The 19,422-nt window shown below is 46.3% G+C and overlaps 1 protein-coding gene across 6 annotated transcripts in view; it reads left to right on the plus strand.

Moving 5' to 3' along the window:
- Nucleotides 1-19,422, plus strand: part of AKAP13 (A-kinase anchoring protein 13) — a 468,794-nt gene that overhangs the window by 101,709 nt on the left and 347,663 nt on the right. For 5 of the 6 annotated variants that reach the window (XM_061446743.1, XM_061446746.1, XM_061446747.1 and 2 more), the window contains 3 exons: nt 6,776-6,965; nt 10,271-13,151; nt 17,508-17,584. In XM_061446743.1, the coding sequence (XP_061302727.1) occupies nt 6,776-6,965; nt 10,271-13,151; nt 17,508-17,584 (3,148 nt within the window). Of the gene's footprint in view, nt 1-6,775; nt 6,966-10,270; nt 13,152-13,721; nt 13,890-17,507; nt 17,585-19,422 lie in introns of those variants that run through there. The other variant, XM_061446749.1, reaches the window with a different exon arrangement.

Below are 19,422 nucleotides of genomic sequence, written 5' to 3' on the forward strand. Positions count from 1 at the left end.
TGTAGTGATAAGGCAAGGGGTGATGGGTTTAAGCAAGGGAAGTTCAGGTTGGATATAAGGAAGCTCTTTACTGTGAGGAACGGGCACTGGGAACAGGTTGCCCAAAGAAGCAGTAACTGCTCCATCCCTGCCAGTGCTCAAAGCCAGGCTGGACAGAGCCCTGGGCAACATGGTGTAGTGTGAGGTGTCCCTGCCCATAGCAGGGGGGTTGGAACTGAATGATCTCAAGGTCCTTTGCAACCCTAACTATTCTATGATTCTATGCACGGTGAACATTGTCCTGCAGTGGAAATGGAATAGGGCAGTGCATAACGGCAGGAGGGTGCTTTTTTTGAAGTGGGTGGAACTTATATGTGCATATAGATGAGGATTTTCTCTAGGTATATTCTTGTTTGTTTGCTAGCATCTTGGTTAACAGTTGCTTTTTGTGTTTTGTTCTTTATTTTTATCTTTTAATACAAATTAAGCTACAACTTCAATAAACTATCTTCTATGAAAAAGCTGTGGAAACCAGGCAGCTTGCATATCCTCTCTCAATGTTAACAGTTTGAGCCTGCTAGGAGTGAATTCCAAAGCAAAGGGGCCTTCCTTGCAGCCTGTTGCTTGCCTGTGTTTGAGTTGGGCAATCTGGCTGCAGGGCGTTGGCAGAGCTGGGCTGCTCTGCTCCTTGGAGAAGGGCTGGCTCTGAAGAGGCAGCGTGATTTATTACCCAGGCGGGTAGTGCGCTCCGTGTGAGTAACTTGGCCCCTGCAATAGGACAGCTGCAGTTTGCAGTCGATGTTTGTAAATGCTCTTTGGTGTAGTAACATAACCCGCCTGCCAGCTCCATGTTCTCCAGTGCTCTGGAAGTCAGGCAAGGAAAATGGCTCCAAGAAATCGCGAGCGTGCAGCGTTTCAGAGAAGTTGGAAGCAGTGCTTTGTAAAACACAACACATGCTGGGTTTATTTCTGATTTCATTTCTGCAGAGCGGAGTTGTGTCTCGTAACCCAAAAGCACCGCTTTTCTTACCAACTGCTTGCGTTCCTTCACAGCTGAGAGTGATTTATGTCCTCTGCAAAAGGGGAGAAAACAGTAAAGCCCATAAAAACACACATTGTATTTTTCTAATCCCTACAAAGAGACATTTCAGAGTTGTAACACTGATTTCTTTTACTGTAACGCTAGTTCTGCTTTTGCTGGTCTCTCTGCTTGCTTATTGCTGTAAAGCACTTTCTGCACAGCTTCGGGATTGCGCTTCCTTCAGACCTCCTGGTAACAACCAGGTGGCTCAGTGTAACTGTCAGTCAGTGCAAGTGTGTATTTCCAAAATTGAAGTGCTATAATTAACACACGAGGAATAACTCACTGGGAGCAGTAGGGGTTTGTGGGTGTTTTGCAGTCCATGATTGTCACTTGCTATTGTTCTGATTTTACGTAAGTAATTGGTGAAGTCTGTACCTCTCACGTGAGGATGCTTCTTCAATAACTTTGCTTTTATAAGTGAATACACTTTCCTTCTTTTCTGAACCAGAGCTGCAAGATGACTTGCCTGGTACCTCATTTATTTGCACCCAAATTTAGCAAGTCCTTTAGGCATGTATTTAATTTCAGAAGTGTCCAGTTCCTGTTCAGTGGAGAGATCTTAGTGTGATCGGGATGATAGTTAAAGATGGGACATTTTTCATTTAATTTTGGTGTTAGGTTGTTCCATTAAATTCAGCCTTTGCACAGGCAAAGAGCCATCTGCAGTGCAGAGGCTTTTCCAAAAGCACTGCTTTTCTGGGGCTGAAACCATTGCTGACTGCTGTGACTTCAGTGCTGGGTCATATGTAAACAGGCTGCTTGTACCACTGAGGATGTATAGGCTGAACCCTCCTTTCCTGTATGCATCCTTGCCATTACTGTGAGGCGGAAACTAAGCATATGAGACTCCGAGTCCCTCCTTACTTCAGTTCTCCCAGTATTGGGAGCACAAGCAGGACACAGCAGGGACATGCAGGTGGCCAGGAGGTTGCCACCACACTGGCAGGTGATGCTGTGAATATTTTTCATTCTATTTCTTGCTGAGCAGAATCTGGAGCTGAAGAGTTTATTGAAGTGATGCTGATGTTTCTCCTTCCGTCCTTCTACCCCAAACCAATCCACAAGGTGTCCTGATTGCTATTCAGGCTCCTGGGGAGTAGGTTTAGTATGTGGCTTGCTACCGTCTGAGAACAGAACATAGGAGATGAGAACAGTTGACTTCGTAAGTGCTGGCACAAAGTTAACACTTAAAGGGGGATTCAAAGACCTTAGAATGGCAGTGAAGAGGACTTGATGGGACATCTGCATGTTAAGAAGATGCTTGTTAGCTACAAAAGCATGGGAGGAGCAGTGTTCTGACAGGGTCTGGTTTTGTAGCAGTGTATTGCTGAACTTTAAGATTATCATTTGAAACACCTTTGTTTCATTGATCATCATGATTAGAAAGATGCTGAGGTGCTGTGGGTTTCTTCTGGCCACAACAGAGGAGCAGACTGGGAGCTGGGGGGACCTGGGGGAACCAGGTGTGAACATGATGGAGCAGGAAGAGTTTGTGTTTCTGTTTTCCACCTACTCATCCACTGCATGCTCCAGCTTTTACTGACTTCCTAATATTTTCCCACATCCTGATAAAGGCTTGTGTTTTCGTTGGCTCCTTCCTCTCCTTTGTTTTGTATGCATCCACCTGTGAATACAGAAGAGAGAAGTAGCTTTGCCTGTATGGTGGAAATAGCTTTTTACCATCTCTGATATCCAGCCTGGAAACTGGAAGTTCTGGGAGATGAGTTTCATGTGAACAGGCTTGTGAGGAGCAGCAGAAAAAAGAGATTTAGAAGAGGTTTGAGAAGAAGATTTAGTAAGATATGAGAAGAAAATGATTCCCCTCCTTAGCAATCCTGATCCAGAGGTGATCCCAGAAACGGCAGGAGCCGTAAGCCCTGAACAGCCTTGTGTGGTTGGTAGGTGGTGATGATAGACTAGCTCCATATCAGGACATATATAGAAAATGCAGGCAAGTGATTTTCCAGGGTTCTGTTACAGGGTCTGTTGTCACACTTGCTTGCAGCATATGGAGATGTTCTGCAGAGACAAGTCTTCCTTCCAGATCACTTGTCCTGATCTGAGGTGCTGTTTTTAGCTGTAAAGAAAAGAATCACTTGATGAAGTAGTCTCCACTGCTGCGTTTGTATTTAAAATGCAACAGATGGCATCTGCTCTTGAGTTTCATAGATTCACCTTAAATTCCTTTTGTTTGCTGATGAGACTCCAAGTTGACATTGAGTTCTGTGTTGGACGTGCAGCTCCACATCCTGACCGGGCTATAGGAAATGCTGGGTGTGCTCTCTTAGAATAGGTGCATCTTCAAACAGGTATTGAAGTATCAAGCCAGCTTTCTGTCTTGTGTGGTTTCCTACTGTATAGCGTGTTATTGGTCAATGGGCTGAGAAGTTAGCTTTAAGGATTTTGAATCCAATTGTTTAATATTTGATCTGGTATTGAAGGGCAGGTTATGCTGTCCTGAAATCAGTTCAGTGTCTGTACCCACTGCAGTTCATGTTGGTGCAAAGCACCATAAGGGGTTAGTCATCATTTCTGCATCAGGTGAACTTTAACTCTTTAGTTCAACATCAAAAGTATTCAAATTAGCAGGTGATCTGTACAATTTGCTTATGTAGAAACTCTTTTTTCTACTTTCCTGGGGCATTTGGAACACTTCAAACACCTGCAGTATGAATGCTGTGTTTGTTAAGTATCTTTAACATCTACAAACAGAATCACAGAATCCCCAGGGTTGGAAGGGACCTCAAAAGATCATCTAGTCCAACCCCCCTGCAAGAGCGGGGTAACCTAGAGTACATTGCACAGGAACTTGTCCAGGCAGGCCTTGAATATCTCCAACGTAGGAGACTCCACAACCCCCCTGGGCAACCTGTTCCAGGCTCTGTCACTCTCACAGTAAAGAAATTTTTCCTGATGTTCACGTGGAACCTCCTATGCTCCAGTTTACACCCATTGCCCCTTGTCCTATCACTGGACATCTCTGAAAAAAACCTAGCTCCGTCGTCTAGCACATTCTAGTTGCATGTTTTGTGAGTTTCCTATACTATGTGTATTGGTGGTTACAGAAACAAGGAGGAGAAAGAAAGTGATTGTGTGCACTAGTGTTCTGTGTGTCACTAAAGATTGTGTGTGTGAAGTTGATCAGGCTGTACAAAGCCTCTGTTAACCTCTGTACTTGTGCAAATAGCATTGAAGTTCTGTTCTGTCAAATTTCTAAGATGTATTGGGTTTAGATCATAGAATCACAGAAAGCTTTGGGTTGGAAGTGATCTTAAAGCTCATCCAGTTCCAACCGCCTGCCATGATCAGTGACATCTTCCACTAGAGCAGGCTGGTTCAAGCCCCATCCAACCTGGCCTTAAACACTGCCAGGGATGGGGCAGCCACAGCTTCTCTGAGCACCCTGTGCCAGCGCCTCAGCACCCTCGTAGTGAAAAGTAAATGAAGATCTTGGTTTTTCAAAAGGTTTAAAGCCTTTTATAGAGCGTAACACAGATCAGCAGCTTGAATATGAAAAGAAATTGCTGTCTTTGTAAGCAGAAGTGATTATTTGATCCAGCCTTCCGTGTGAAGGTGGCAGATTGCAGGAGGGGTTGGCATGCACAGAGTGTTACAGGGCCCTCTGCCTGTCATCTTGCTCCAGATTCGAAGGCTTTTGAAGCCACTGAGGGTCCTTCAAGGCTCAAGTCATGCCGGCTGCTTTGCGGGTAATGGTTTGAAGATGCTCATAAGTGTCCTTGAAGCTGATGAGAAAGTGGAGCAGACTCATGGTGCTCTGTTCTTTAAACTGGCTGATGCTGTTCCCATGAGCGGGTGAACATGGGGTTTGTGCTGACTGCCTCTTTGTACTGAGGGTGGCCCTGGGTACAGTGGTTTCTCATATGACAGCTGAAAAGAAAAATACTCCAGTCAGAAATCACTGTGTTTCCTTGATAAAGGAAGGTCATTTCCTTAGTCACTTGTAATGTCTCAGCTGACTTCAGTGCCTCTGTGGGTTTATACTGATCATCACCAAGAACTGGACACTTCCTTCTGTTTCTCTATGGAAATACTGATTCTGTTTAAATCAGGAGTAATTCTGCTGAAGTCAATTGAGTTACATGGTGAATGGCTGAAGTCAGAGGTTTGCTTTGTCTGAATTTCCTTGCAGGTTTAACCCAAATTGAGTCACAGAAGGGGGAGGGTGGTTGTGGCGGGGCAGAGCAGGGACAGAGGTTTCTACCACCATCATCTGCGCAGGTTTCTGTCATATGGTGAAGCATCCGACCGTTTCCCCATCCTACTCTGCCCATTCCTCTTGCTGATCATAACTTGCCCATTATGCTTTCTAAATCGCTTGGCTTCCCAGAGAGGTAGCTCTGGGGTTTCCTAGGTAGACTATTAGAAAGATTGGCTATTTTTACAGTAAGAAACCCATCAGCAATGATGCTGAAATCTGTGTGCCATTTTACCGCATTAATACTTGCTGTATATGTGCCTTCTTGAATTCCTAATCATTTGCATGCAATCACAGCTCTCTCCCTTCTAGGCAAATCTCTGGCTGCAAAGGGAGATCTGGGGATACCTGTTGTGACAGGGGCTGGTCTCCACAATGGAGAAAGGACATCACAGAATAGTTTGAGTTGGAAGGGAACTAGTCTAACCCCAACCTAGTGGGTGCAGCCCTGGTAAAAGGAAGACAGAGAAGTTTCCACTTCTCACACCCCTGAGCAGGTCACTGTAAGCCCTCGTTCTGGTAACAATCTTTCGTGGCTCTGCATCTCTCCAGGGGGATGCAGGGCTTGATGTGGTGCTGTGTGAGCTGCTCTGTCCTGGGTTGGTTAAAATAGGTTTTGGGTTTCCTGAATCAGTTCTGATTCAGAATGAAAACTGTAAACCTGAAGCTTTAGATGAACACCTCATTAAGTGTTTCCTCACCCCCTTAGAGGGGCAGCAGAGCTGCTGTGCAGCGTGGCGAGACCTGAAGAATTACTGCGTTGAGTCACAAGCTTGTGCAAAATCAGGGGTTGACATTCAAAAAGAGATGACTGAGTAGAAATTTCTATTGAATGCAGGTAACTGCTGAGGTATTCTTTCATTCTGACCTATAATAGCATCTTTTTTTTCCTTTCCTTTTCATTGGTAATACAAAAATGCATGACAGTGCTGCAGGACAACTGTCTCACAATATTGAGACCTTCTTGCACAGAAGCAGTTTCACAAAGCAAGCTGAATTCATTTCATGAGTGAAAGAATTGCTATGATTTGGTGGCTGTTGGGTGTTTGTGAAGCAAAGTAGCATGTGGTTTTGGTGTAGAACTTATAGCACCTGCATCATGACTATCCTCATTCCTTCTAACTTGTCCCTGCAGTTCTGTCTTTCAGGTGTCTGTTGTTCTGCTTTGGTGATCTTCACCTGCAATGAATTTACTTTAGAAAGCAATTGTTGTGCCCTTTGCTGCCAGTCTCTTATAGTCTGGGAATAAAATTCAGGTCTTTACCTGAGAAGGACCTTGTGAAATAAAGCTCATGGCTGGCATTAACTGTAAATCACATTGATTTTCAAGACCAAGAAGTGTGCGTGTGTATTTGTCTGTCTGGCCCTGGAGCCTGTGCTCTGTTCTGCTCAGGCTGTTGATTAGATGATGTCCAGAGTGAAGAACAGTGTGTGTGTGTCCTGCAGTGCAGCATCTCTCCTTGCCTGCACATTAACCTGTGCTTATTCTGTTGCAGAGAGGAAGCCAGGGAACCAGACTCCTGGAGCACCTTGTCTCACACTGTGCACTCGGGGGACTACAGCGTGAAGCACCACCGTGGACTTGATGTTTACATGCTGACGGCTGAAACCAAGGAAGGGGAAGCAGCCAACTGGGAAAGCGACATACGGCACCTTCAGATGCACATGCAGAGCCATCAGCACATGGTAAGGAACAGGGTGAGGTGATGAAAGAGAAATGGAGCTGGCTGGCTGCAGCTTGGCATCTGGCGAGGACTTCATATGTAGGCACCCTACAGGGGCATATTTACCTGTGTGTTTTCTCTGGATGTCACTGTCAAACATCCAGGTGGACACCTGACTATTTTCTTCTATTTGAGCATGGGGAGATCTGATAAAGCTGTATTAGGCATCAGACTTTGTCTCTCAGAAGAGAATCAGGTTTGTGGCTGTGCAAGGCTGGCTCTGCTTGGCCTTGTGGGTTCTCTCTGCTCCCAGCCCCCTCTCTGCATTAGGTTGAGACCCACTTGGATGGCCAAGGAAACCTCCCTGGAGGGACAGTGTTCCTTCAGCCTGTCTGGTGGCTGTCATTATAAGGCAGGCTCTGGGGTGAGGCTGGGTTTGAAGGGGATGAGCACCGTGGGTATGTCTCTGTTCAGGGTCAGAGACCCTGAGGGGAAGGTCTCTGGAGCAAGTGATGGAGAAAACAGCTATTTCCTTAGCACCTTGGTGTAGGACTCTGAGGGCAAGCCTGCCCTGGCCACATGAAGTGCATGTCCATAGTGGTCCCTTCACTGTGCTCCTCTCAGACTCCACAGTAATTGGTCCCCAGGAGCCATGAGGCTTTGGAAGGGCTTCCTCTCTCTGCTTTAGAATCAGTGCCACGGGGTCTTGGTTGGGATGGGAAGGTCAACCAGCAGGTCACTTCTGTGCTCCTTCTCAGAAACGGCTCCATGTCTTGCTCTGCAGGCATCCCCTGTGGGTCTTCCTTCATCAGCTCTGTTACAGAGGTGGGGGAATCTAAATAGCAAGCTATTTTTGTTCCTTTAAATAGGGAAGAGGAGAGTTGTTGTCTGCAGGCAGTGCGCTGGGGGGGAGCTTGAGGTGTGGGCCACCCTGGGCTGTTTTCACCTTTCCCTGGGTATCTGAGATGTTAATTACTCCTGAACTCAACAGGAGCTGATGACATGAGTTGCAAACCCAGGCTAACCATGAAATCATTTCCTCTTTCCATCAAAAGACACTAAAGCATGGCTGGCACATCCAGCTCGCTGCTTGTTTGTTCGTGCAAGTGCCAGATGGGTACATTTTGCCTGACAATGAAATCAGAAAAAGACTTTTTCTTTCCAGCACTGTTTCGCTTCACATCTAATCTGATTTGAATTTGGAAAGCGGCCCTGTAATTATTTCATTTAGGTTCATTTCGGGTCAGTTAAAAGCCAGTTGGCTTCCTTTGGAGACGGCTCTATGTTTCAGGCTCTTGGCAGAGTGACTTCACAGTGAAGATGCTGGGGCTGCCGTGGACCCTCTCAAGCAAGCATCGCTGTGTCTGTCTGTCCATCCTGGCTGTGTTGTCTATGTCTGTCTGATCCTGGCTGGGAACCAGCATCACAGTCTCTGTGCTGCGCTGCAGGGTTATAGCCATCAGACAGCCAGCACACTGCTGGATCCTGTTTGTTTGCCCTTGCAAATAATAGCAGCAGCCTGTGGGTACTGCTGCATGCAGAGCCTTGCATCCTGTCTCTGGTGCCACATGATGGATGGAGATACCATGCTGCCTGTCTCTGATGCTAACCTGTCTTGGGTGGCAGCATAAAGAGGAGCTGGGTAACCGGAATATTTTGATAGAAGATTCTTGGCAAACACCAGAAGTATGTTTAGTGGTCAGTGATTCAGTTGTGCTCATCGCTTGCAAACCTCAGAGCATGGAAAGATGAGTACACACAATATCCTCAATGTAACAGGAATGATTTTAACTACTTCTTGTATATGCAATATCCAGAAGTTCCCTGTGATGCATCAATTAACATGTTGGCCATTTTAGGATTTGGGGGAGAAAAGAGGTGTTTAAGCTGATATTTTTGGTATGAAATTCTTTTTCTCTGAGAACTTAAAACTTACGGACCTTAAACCTTAACTTAGGGACCTAAGTTAGGCTGCGAGGCTGCATGTGGTTTTGGGGACTACTTTTACAAATAGATGCAAAAAGTAACAGAGCTGAAATAGTTCATTGGGGTTTTGTATTTGTGGAGAGTCACTGGCCCTTAAGAGGGAAACCATCATGACATCTGCAAGCTTACGGTGCAGAACCCCAAGTAGATCAAGGGAGCTCTTCAGGGTGTGCACTGAAGGATTGAGGTCACTCATTACTTTAAGTAGTCACTTTTTGTAAGATGTGAACATCTGTGTGCTGCAGAGAGAGAATGAAACAAGGAGATATCGAAACAGATGAGGGTTTTTAAGTAAAGGTTTGATTGTGTCGAACTATTAAAAGACTGGGGGGATCCTTGCTGAAGCAGGCTCTGGAAGGAAAATGCAGATAAGGAATTGAATATGTTGCTACTGCTCCATGGTGATGCAGGTAGTAATTTAAATAGTATGTCAGAATTTTCTGGTCTTTATTTCCATTTAGGAAATAAGTTTCAGGTATTTAATGATTTAGGAAATAAATTTTAGATATTTAATTATTTGGGAATTAAATTTCAGATATTCAGTTATGCATGCAATTATCAGGAATAGATTACATGGTTAGTTCAGTCCTGTTTGGACATCATCAGCCCATTCCCGTGTCTGAAGTAGTATTTCCATCAATATGGACAAAATTGAGCAATACTGATGAGACCTGGGGAGTGCCATTGGGCAGGGATCTGAATTTGCTCTTAAGCAGCATTTGCTCAAGCCCTTTGGCACTAGGCAGGTATATATATTTGCATTATTTGATAGACTAAATTCTGCTGTTTACTGATCTTGAATTTAAGTGCACTCAAGAAATATGACTACAGCTGCTTAAGGAGCAATAACAAATATTACAGTTCTCAGTGGTGGCAGATGGTGTCACAAGGGGGTAGAGGGATGAATTTCACCTTCGGGGTGTTCAGGCTGGCTCCTAGGAAAAACTTCTTCATGGGAGGATGGCGTGGCATGGGAATAGGTTGCCCAGATTGGTGCTGGTAGTCCATCATGGGAGGAGTATCTGGGGGATTGGCAAGGTAAAATCTTGGTTGACCTGATTGCATTGGCGATAGTCCAGCTTCATGAGGAGGCTGCACTAGATGACCTCCATTCTTCTCTCATTCTAAGGATTTCAGTATTACTGCATAACAAAACCAACACATAACGTACTTTGTTATGTTTGTAACACTGTCCCAGGCAGCACCAGGTAGAGGTTCAGAGGCAGCAGGAGTTGCATGGGGTGGGATTATGTAGATATAGATCTTGTACGTGGTGGAGGCAGTGTAAATTTGTGACAGAGCAAACTAATCTCTTTTTGTTTTGTTTTTGTGTTGTTGCAGAGTTTAAGGCAGCATTCAGAGCCTGTGCTGGGAGATTCTGGAGACAGCTGTGCTAAGGGGCCAGAGCCAGATGGTTACCCGACCACTACTTCGCAGAACCTGGAAGAACTGGCAAGAGAAGGAAGGCAGGAAAGTCCATCCGATCCTGTTCATCTGGACATTGGGCAGCTCTCAGACCAAACACACCAGGAGGAGAGGTGCAACAGCAGGAGTTTGGGAGCTTTTAATGATGTGCCAAATGACTTGCTGAGCCTGGGGGATGCACAGAACCCAGAGTGCTTCTGTGAAAGTAAAAATGTGACGTTGAGTAAAAAGGAAGAGGAGGGGCTGACCTCCGCTGAAGGCTCTGGGGCTGCATCGGGTGAGAAGGGCTGCACGGGGAGCCTGTTTGCAAGTGCAAATGGTGCCGTAAATCTTCCGTCCTGTGGAAATACAAATAAGGAAGCTGGAATGACATCTGCTGGAGTTGTTCTGGATCAAGCTGGCTTGTGCGGTGAAGACAGGCCCCATCAGGAAGCGCAAGGTGCTGAGGAGCATTCAGCTGCTTCTGTGGTTGAAACTGCAGGTGAAACCCCAGCTTCCTTGGAGGGTGTGGATGTGGCTATGGGCCAAACTGAATGCAGGAACTGTGCAGGGGCAGCAGAGAGGGCTGGGGGCCAGCAGCAGGCAGAGGGTGGGATAGCTGAGGCCGGTGAAAGGAGGATTGTAAACCTAAAGCAACAGTTGCCAGCTAAGGAAGAGTCATCCAGTTCTGCTCAGCCCTTACTGAGTGCTTTTAATGGTACTGAGCATGCAGATGGGGAGGATGAAGATGTGGGAGTGGTACCAGCATGTGATGATACGAATGCAGATGCTGGCACTGGAGAGCTCTCTGATGACCTGTGCAAGACTGTTGTTAACAAGGAGACTGGAGCAGACTCATGCACTAATCAAGTAAACAGTGGCTTCTTGGAAAGCCAAGGTGATGCCCGTGTCACAGCAAGTTGGAATGTTACTGTGAGCACTGGGGCAGCATTGCCAGCAGTGAATGGGGTGAAGGTTCCTGCATGTGCATCACAACCTGCTTCTGGTTTGGAAATCAGTGGCAAGAGTGGGGAGCAAGAAGAGCAGGTGGAAGCAGGTTGCATGGATAGGAAATCCAGCTTGCCCTCACTGGAAGACAGTGTAGAAACTAATGGCCCTGATGCTAAACCTGAAAACGATGATGTTGGTGGATCTAATGGAAGCAATGAGGAACCTGCATGTGGGCAGGAGAACAATAAGATCATTGAACGTGTGGCTGAAGCAATGGAGGGCAGTGAAGCCCATGAGGAGGAGCCAGTAGGAACTGATACCAGCAGCAGTGGAGACGGAGGAAGCGCAGATTCTTCAGGCGGAGGTCAGGAAGTTGCTAGCGGTTGCCCTTGTGCTGATCAAACTGTTGTTAAAGATGAAATGGGCGACAGCTTCAAACCGGATGCTGCTCAAGAGAGCAAACAAAAGCCTGCATCGCTCCCTCCGGAGGTTGCAAGCACATGCCTGACAGAAAAAGAGCCTGCACAAACTGAGATAGCAGGAAGTACTTTGGAGCAGGAGGGGCTGAATGGCGAGATGGAATCACCCAGAGGAGAGGGACCCTCTGTGAGTCAGGAGGGAGATAGTGCAGTGGCACGTCTGGGGCAGGAGGCAGCTCTGCAAGGTAATGACCCTGGATTAGCTCCCTGTGCCAAGGGCGCAGACTGTGCAGAGGATAATTTAGTGGGCACACCCTCTGCAATTCACATTGGAGAACCTCAACAAAACCAGGAAGCAGTGGCGGCAGCGGCAGGCTCGGCAGAGCTGGCCTGGCAGCACGGTGGGGAGCATGGCAGCGTAGCTGCTGTTGCTGCGTGCCCTGGGGACCATGCAGGGGATGAGGGGTCTCCAGAGCAGAGCCTCTCACAGCAGGCTGAAGGAGGCAAAGCTGAGCCTGAGCAGGAGGCCTGTGCAAGCGGCAGGGAGCAGGTTTTGTTGGAGGAATTTCTTGCTGTGAAACCCTCTGTCTGCAGTAAGGGGGGGCCTGTGGCAAACAGCAACGATGCGGATACTGGGCTGAAAGGGGCAGTCTGTGCTGAAGAAGTGTGCAAGGCTGGGGCAGTGGGTGCAGGAGAAGGCATCATGCACAGACCTGCATCAGCAGGTGAGTCACCGGGTGTGGAGAGCGGATACAGCCCTGGTCCAGATACAGGGCTGAACCAGGAACATGATCCTAGTCAAACCCTGCAACAAACCTCCCTGTGCAGCGACACCCCTGAGTTAAAGGATGCTTCAGAAATGGGAGCCCCGAGCGATGCCTGTGAGGGTAAGGAAGCGTTAAGGCCGGTGACAATACCTCCTATTGCAACGTATCCAGAAGAGCAGGAGGATAAGGAAAGCGTGCTTCCCCGCGCAGCGCTTCAGCCCATTGCAGAGGAGCCCACGTGTGACAGCGACTCCAGCACCGACACTGTTTGTCCTGTCAGCGAGACCGACGCTGGTCCTGCTGCAGAAGCAGCTCAGGGGGAGGTCTCAGCTGGGCCCAGTGGAGAGCAAAGCCAAGCTGTACCTGCATCGCCCTTCTCACCGTGTTCGTGCCGTTTACGTGCTGTTGAGTCACTGGAAAATGTGGGAGTGAAGAGTTTGGTTGCGGCAGATGGTGGCTCGTCTCTGGATAAAGGTCCTAAAATGGTGAAGAGTTTTGATGCAGTGGTTTTTGCAGCAGAGACACCTTGTTCCTCTGAATTACCAGCCACAGAGAAAGCAGGGCTTGAGCCCCAGGCTGCAGTGGATGTGGGAGCCAGCTTCGATGGAGAAATGGATGTAAGTTCCTTGACAAAGAAGAGGAACAGCAGCCCGGCAGTGCAACGAGCTGAGCCTGTTACAGGTAGGAGAAATCATTTGGCTTCCTACTTTTTAGTTTTCCCTTTGTAGGTGTGCCTCAACTGTTTCAGCAGCAAAGGAAGGGAAGTAAGAGCAGGAGGCCTGCTTTGCAGAGGAAGTGTAGGTGTTAGGGTTTTTTCTTCTGAGAAGGAAGAAATCTGAAGTTAAAACTTCCCGTTCGTGTTGCTTGGCTGGCGCTGGAGGTAGGGACAGGACATCACCTCCTGTGAATTTGTGTAGCATTTCTAGCAAGTGAATCCTCCCTGGAGAAGGAATGAATGGGAGGGAGCTATTTGGATCACTTTATCTTCAAGTTACAAGCTTTCACGCCTGGCATGAGGATTGATTTGCTTAGCTTATCCCTTTGCTTCTCCCCTTTACTTTTGCTCACGAGGAGTCAGAGGGTACAACTGCGCGCTGTCGCGTTTCCTTTGCTTGGCTGCTTGAACCAGCTGCCAGTGTCCTTCTGAACTGCACAAAGGCACTTCCCAATTGGCAGCATTAGGTCATTTCAACCAGCGAGCCCTACCCCCCGCCGCCTTTTCCGGCCTGGGAGGCTTTTTTTTGTCGGGCAGAGCAGCCGGTGGTGTTTTCTGCTGCCTTCAAAGCAGTGCTGGAGCTCGGATGATGAGTTCTGCCCGCTGCTGGGAAGCGGGACCGGTGTTCCCTGTGGATGAGCGGTGGGATTTGAGGGGCAGCGTAGACGCCTCATGCAACAGGAGGTAATAGAAAACATCACCAGGTAACTGCAAAAAGGGATAAATTAAAGAGGACTGGGTTTGTTGCTCCAGCCTGGGATTAAATCAGAGGTGAATTTGGTGCTGGAGCATGGGGCTAATCTGATCTCTGTATTCCACCTGTTCAGGCAGCTGTTGAATGGGAGCAGCTGAACTTTTTCAGTTCCCATTTTTTTTCTTTGCTATGAGAAAATGATTCAGTGCCTCTTGCTTCGCGTGCACCAGCCAAACAACATTTAAATGATTAAAATGAAGTCTGATATAAATCATGAGGTTGTAAAGCTATTCCACTGCTTTCGTGCTGAGAGCTCTTTCTTCAGTCTAAATGCAGGATGGGATGCTGGAAGAGGATTTGGTCCTGATGTGTGATAGCAGAATAACTGGGGGCAGGGGAAGAGATTATATGGGGGGACAGGGGGTGGGTCCAGCAAATCCTTTTTTGTGTTGAGTTTGGTATTTTAGGAAGTTTATATGTCAGGAGGTCACCAGTAAACATTATTCAGGAGGTCACTGGTAAATAAGTAGGAGGATTTAAAGGTGGATTAGAAAGCTGTTTTCAGATAGAACGCATTTCAGTGCTGTGACAGTCCGGCAGTTCAATGGGACGGGAGTGGCTGTCAGTCAGTAGCTGACAGGGCCCCTTCTGGGAGCCTCCCGTGGTGCTGGGTTCATCCGTACAGTCCAGGTCTGTATCTCTGGCTGGATTCTTGGAGGCATGATGCTGTCTAGGTGAGGTTTTAAAAGGAGAAGGGACTAGGCATTCCAGTAAGGTAGTAACTGAAGTACGAAAGTAATAATAAGGAATCATACTGTGTTAGGGTATGGAAAAGGGGGGGAAAGGAGGTGATCCTGTTACTGATTTAAAGTAAAATGTCTTAGAATATAACAGTCTGACCTCTCCATAAGGAAGAATTGTTTGTTTGCAATGTGATTTCAGCTAGAATATCTTCTCTTTAAGAACTTCTCAGGCAAAATGTTAGGGAAGCCCAAATCAAATACTGACTTAAAGCAGAGCCAAGTGACTGCTATGAATCCAAGCTCACGATTTGAAACATTTCTGAAACTCACCTTCTAAAAGGCAACATCTAGAACTCTGATTTGGCAGTAATTCAAGAGAACAGATTTATTGCTCATTGTTACTGCTGTGTACGTTCTTCATGTTGATGTCAAAGCTTTGGGTAGTGCATTCTATGTACTAGTTCAGTGGCAGCCTACAATTCTTTGTGTAAGTTGTTCTTTGCTGTGTCGATGCCGGGGAGCTTTCCCTGCAGCCTAGGTCTGTACAGTGTTTTGTAGCCACGCAGGAGTCGTCAGTGCTCAGAATGAATCAGATCTTTTTTCAATAGACTACAATAAAGCCTTCCCAAAGGAAGGGTAGGTCACAAGGCTGTTCCTCAGGAACATGTGTGGTCAGAGGGTTCTGTTGTCATTCTGATTTATCGGAGAAGTAACTGGCTGATAATTGCTGGTGCCATTACTCCAAATCAGTGAGGGTTTTTTAGTTTCTTATTTATATTGTCAAATTGCTTTCAAATATTTACCTGTTTCTCTCATTGCCTTCACTTAGTTTCAGCCTACCCCCAAAACAGAGACTTCAAAGGACTGATTTCCTTATCCAGCCCTGTGTCTAGTGGCTGGTCGCAGCGCTGAAGGAAGGCAACGAAGCTGGCAGGTCCCACTTACATAAGGCAGCTCCTCACGCTTTTAGCTTTAGACTCAGAACTGCTGAGTAATGGGTTCTGCAAGCACATTATTTGCAAGTCAGGCAGATAAATGCTACTCATTAAAAAAGCTGGCAGTTAGGATATGAAATCATACCACAGGCAGGCTGGGTGGGAAGAGACGGTGTGTGTTTATGCTGACAAAACACCTCGGAATAGATGCAACTTCTTAGGAGGAAGTGACCCCAGCAAGGTTTGGTTGTATGGTTGGCATTTGGTATCTTAAATTAAGAGTTACTGTAATCAGTGCTCCCTAGCTGTCCTCCTGGGAGAAATATCCCTAGTGTGTCTCTTGCAGATCTCAGCATTTAAAGAAAATGTTCATTGCCAGAGAGAATAATAGTGTATCGTTTTGAGTTTAATCAGTCTTCACCTCATTCTCATCAGTGGCATTTTCCCTATGGAAAAGCACTTAGTCCAACTTCCTTCCTCTGTTAGAGTAGCAGGATAAACCGGTAGCATGTCATTAATGATATCACACACGCAATAAGGTTCTCTGTGCCCAGAGAGACCTCTGTGATAGCATTATAATGCTTTTTGTTTGAGATAGAAGTTTAGGAAGAAGTGGCAGAGTGCAAAAAATCACGCCCTTGAATTTCATCCTGAGGACAAGTCTTCATTCTCCAGTTCTTAGCCAGCCTGGTGTATCACTACACCACTTGCTTCTCTCTTTAAGTGCATCAAAGGTTTCTTCCTTGTGTGTTCTGTCTTTGTACCAAGATCTAAACCATCACAGCATTGCTGTGACCCTGAGCAGATCTCCTCATGACCATGATCTCTGCTTTGCCAGTAAACAGGACTCAGGAATATGTAGCATAACCTCTGATTTCTGAGTCTGCCCCCAAACCCATCTAATTGAGACAAAATCATACCTGTTTGACTTAATGATGTTGTATTAGTTCATCAATGGAACGTTGCAAAACCAGGTGGTCCCAAAATCAAGGGTAGACTTTAAAATCATTGGTGACAGTTGTTACAGCAATTTCCCTGTGAAGCTGGGAGGCTTCTCTTGCTAAATCCCTGAATGGGTAAGCTCACCGCAAGCACAGATTGCCCCTAAGAAGGTGTTGTCATCCATCCAGTGTTTGTTTTTAGTAGAAACAAGAGAGGGAGCAGGATTAGAGAGGGCTTAACCCTAACACAGCCACTCTCCATCTGGGTGGCTTTGGTCAACTTGCTTTACTCCTCTCAAAGTATCCTGTATGTTGTGAGAGTCGTTAGCTTAGCATTAGGAGGAGCATTAGGACGTTGACTTCATGCAGGAAAAGGTACACAGAAGGAACCCCAGGGGAATGATGACTAAGGAAAGCTTTGGGCAAAGAAAGCAGCTGGGGCATGATGTTTGTACCACTGTTGTGGTGACACCATCAGGAAGGAGAAAATGAGCTGGGACTTCCTAGTCCAGGGGCCTAATAGTGATCCTTGAGGCAGTGCAGGTGAATTTTTGAAGCTTGTGATGTATTTTTCCTTCCAACACTTCAGATACCTGTTAAGAGAAGGCAAGGCTGGTTTCTTGCATTATCTTTGAGCTGTGGTAAGAAGAAAAACAGCAAAAATTTTGGTCCTTTAACTAGACGAATGAGAGCCAAGAAAATACGTGGGCAAATCCATGGGGATGTGCTCAGCCTCATCTAGAGCTTTTCGGGAGGTTTACCCTGTGCTTGCTGCTGTTTCATAGTTTCCTTCAGTCCCAGACATGGTAGTTGTTAAAACTAATAGCAAACAAGCAGCGGAGTTTGGAATGAAACCAGATGTTGGAGTCAAACGGACTTGTTGAAGGGGTTTTGGGGCTGGGTTTTCTCTTTCCTTTCTTTGAGACTGGTTTGAATAAGCAGAGGAAGATCAGCGGTGCTGAAAGGAGTTTGTTTTTCAATTGCCTGTGCAAACCCTCTGTTTTCACAGGGAACTTGGAAATGAAAACCGAAGACGAGGTGGATTTTCTGAAGGGTCAGGAGGAGCGTGCAGTCCGTGAGGCAGCGGTGAGTGCCACTGATGTGTTATGTGTCACCTTGCCTTTTTCTGTGCTCTTTAAAGAGCTGCCACCACCGGTGTGGGAGGCCACGTAACCTGTTTCCTTTCTGTAGCATTTGCAAAGCTGAGCGGCGCCCATCACCCTGATGTTGTTTTAGCCTTTTAAAAATAGTCTGGGCTTTTTTAGACCTCGTGTTTTTCAACCACTGGATTAAGCCCCATTTGTCTCAGTTGGTGACAGCGAGATTGACCCAAGAGGTTCCTCCTGAGGCAGGGTTGCACCAAGGTTTGTATATTATTTGACGGAAGCCATGCCCTGTAATGCACTTGGGGTTAAAGATGCTCTGTGGAGACTGGCAGCACCTTCCAGGTCCCGGCTGCTATGTGCATGGTTCTGGCGAGTTTGTCCATCCCTTTCCATGCATTGGCCATCTGTGGCTGTGGTCAGTGTTTGTGCGTGCACAGGCTGAGGTGTAAAGGTGGCACTGGCTGAGAGCATGAGTGCCTTTGCTGGAATTAAAATCAATAGTGGGAAAGACATCCAGGGATTTAATGTGGGGGGACACGGACACCCTCTATTCCTCATGTTGGTGAAACTGTAAAGAAGTCATGCCAGGGATCAAAAATCAGTTGATTACCTGTGCTTTGCCATATTTAAGGTTTGTCTAGGATAAAAATGTGAATGTTCTGGTTGACAGGAACATAATTTTGCTTTAAAGCACCCCTAATACATACTCTGCTTTATCAAGAGCAGGGTTTTTTTTTGTCTTATCTTTCCGAGCTGGATTTGCATTTGCTCTGATGTTTATATATAGTTTCTTGTTCCTAAAGAAGAAAGTGTTTCATAAATGCCAAGTTGTCAGTGCACGTTGCTGCTGAGCAGCTGTGTTTGTGTGTTAGCGTACCATTATGAAGCTGTTAGAAGAGAATACTGCGGGGATGAGCTAACATTGCAGGGTGGAGCACAAAAAGCTTTGCTCATCCCACAGTAAAGCTCTTTAGGCGGCAGAAGAGTCTTGCCAAAGCTTGTAATAAAATCAGGTTTATTATGTTTTTAACAAGTTAAGGCTTCATTTCTGTAGCTGTTTGCTCGGTGAGTTAGCCAGTGACTAGAGCAAGTAACTTTCCAAGCTCAAGTTTCTGCTGTCTGATAAGTAGGTCTTTCATTACTGGAGTGCATTAGTGCAAAGATGCTGATGATTTGATTTTACTAACCCTTTAATAAAGATAATTTTCATGACTAATACTTAGGTATCTAGTCGTAAAGTAAGATATCTTTAGAAAATGCATATTAGGGCACTGTCTTTCCGTTTCAAACAGGGGAAAGCCAAAAATGGAACGTATTGAAGTTGGCTTCCATCTTGCATGTTTTACAGGCATTTTGATTTTGTGCATGTCTGCTTGCTTCTCTTCTTCCTCTCCCTCCCATCCCGTCAACCACCTCTTTAGAAATCTGGCTTTTCTGGTGCAGGAATGGGAGTGCCAGGGGAATGGAAAGTTTGCTGCAGGACTGACAGGGTTTCCTGTTGCTAAGTTGAACAGAAACAAAATAACAACTGCACTATATTAAGGTCACTTAAAAAAAATAGGTATCAGTGGAAGACTTATAAATAGAGCTTAATTCACACGTGTAGGTTGGGCAGGGAGCTGCTGAAAGCCATCGCAAAGTGTGCATCTCCTGCCACGTCCTGTCTCTGCTTTATTTAGTGATGGCTCTTTCTGTAGCCAGAAGTCTTTCAGGTGCTCATTGCCTTCTCATTGCAGAGCCATTCTGTGGCTAGTAAAAGTGGTTTTCTTAACTGGTTGCAAATAGAACTGATGTTGCTTGTACCTGGTCAGGAGCTGC

This window comes from Pezoporus flaviventris, unplaced genomic scaffold (assembly GCF_033815535.1).
Source record: "Pezoporus flaviventris isolate CSIRO_AGI_PZ_B2104156 unplaced genomic scaffold, CSIRO_AGI_Pfla_v1 ptg000006l, whole genome shotgun sequence".
Taxonomy (NCBI): Eukaryota; Metazoa; Chordata; class Aves; order Psittaciformes; family Psittacidae; genus Pezoporus; species Pezoporus flaviventris.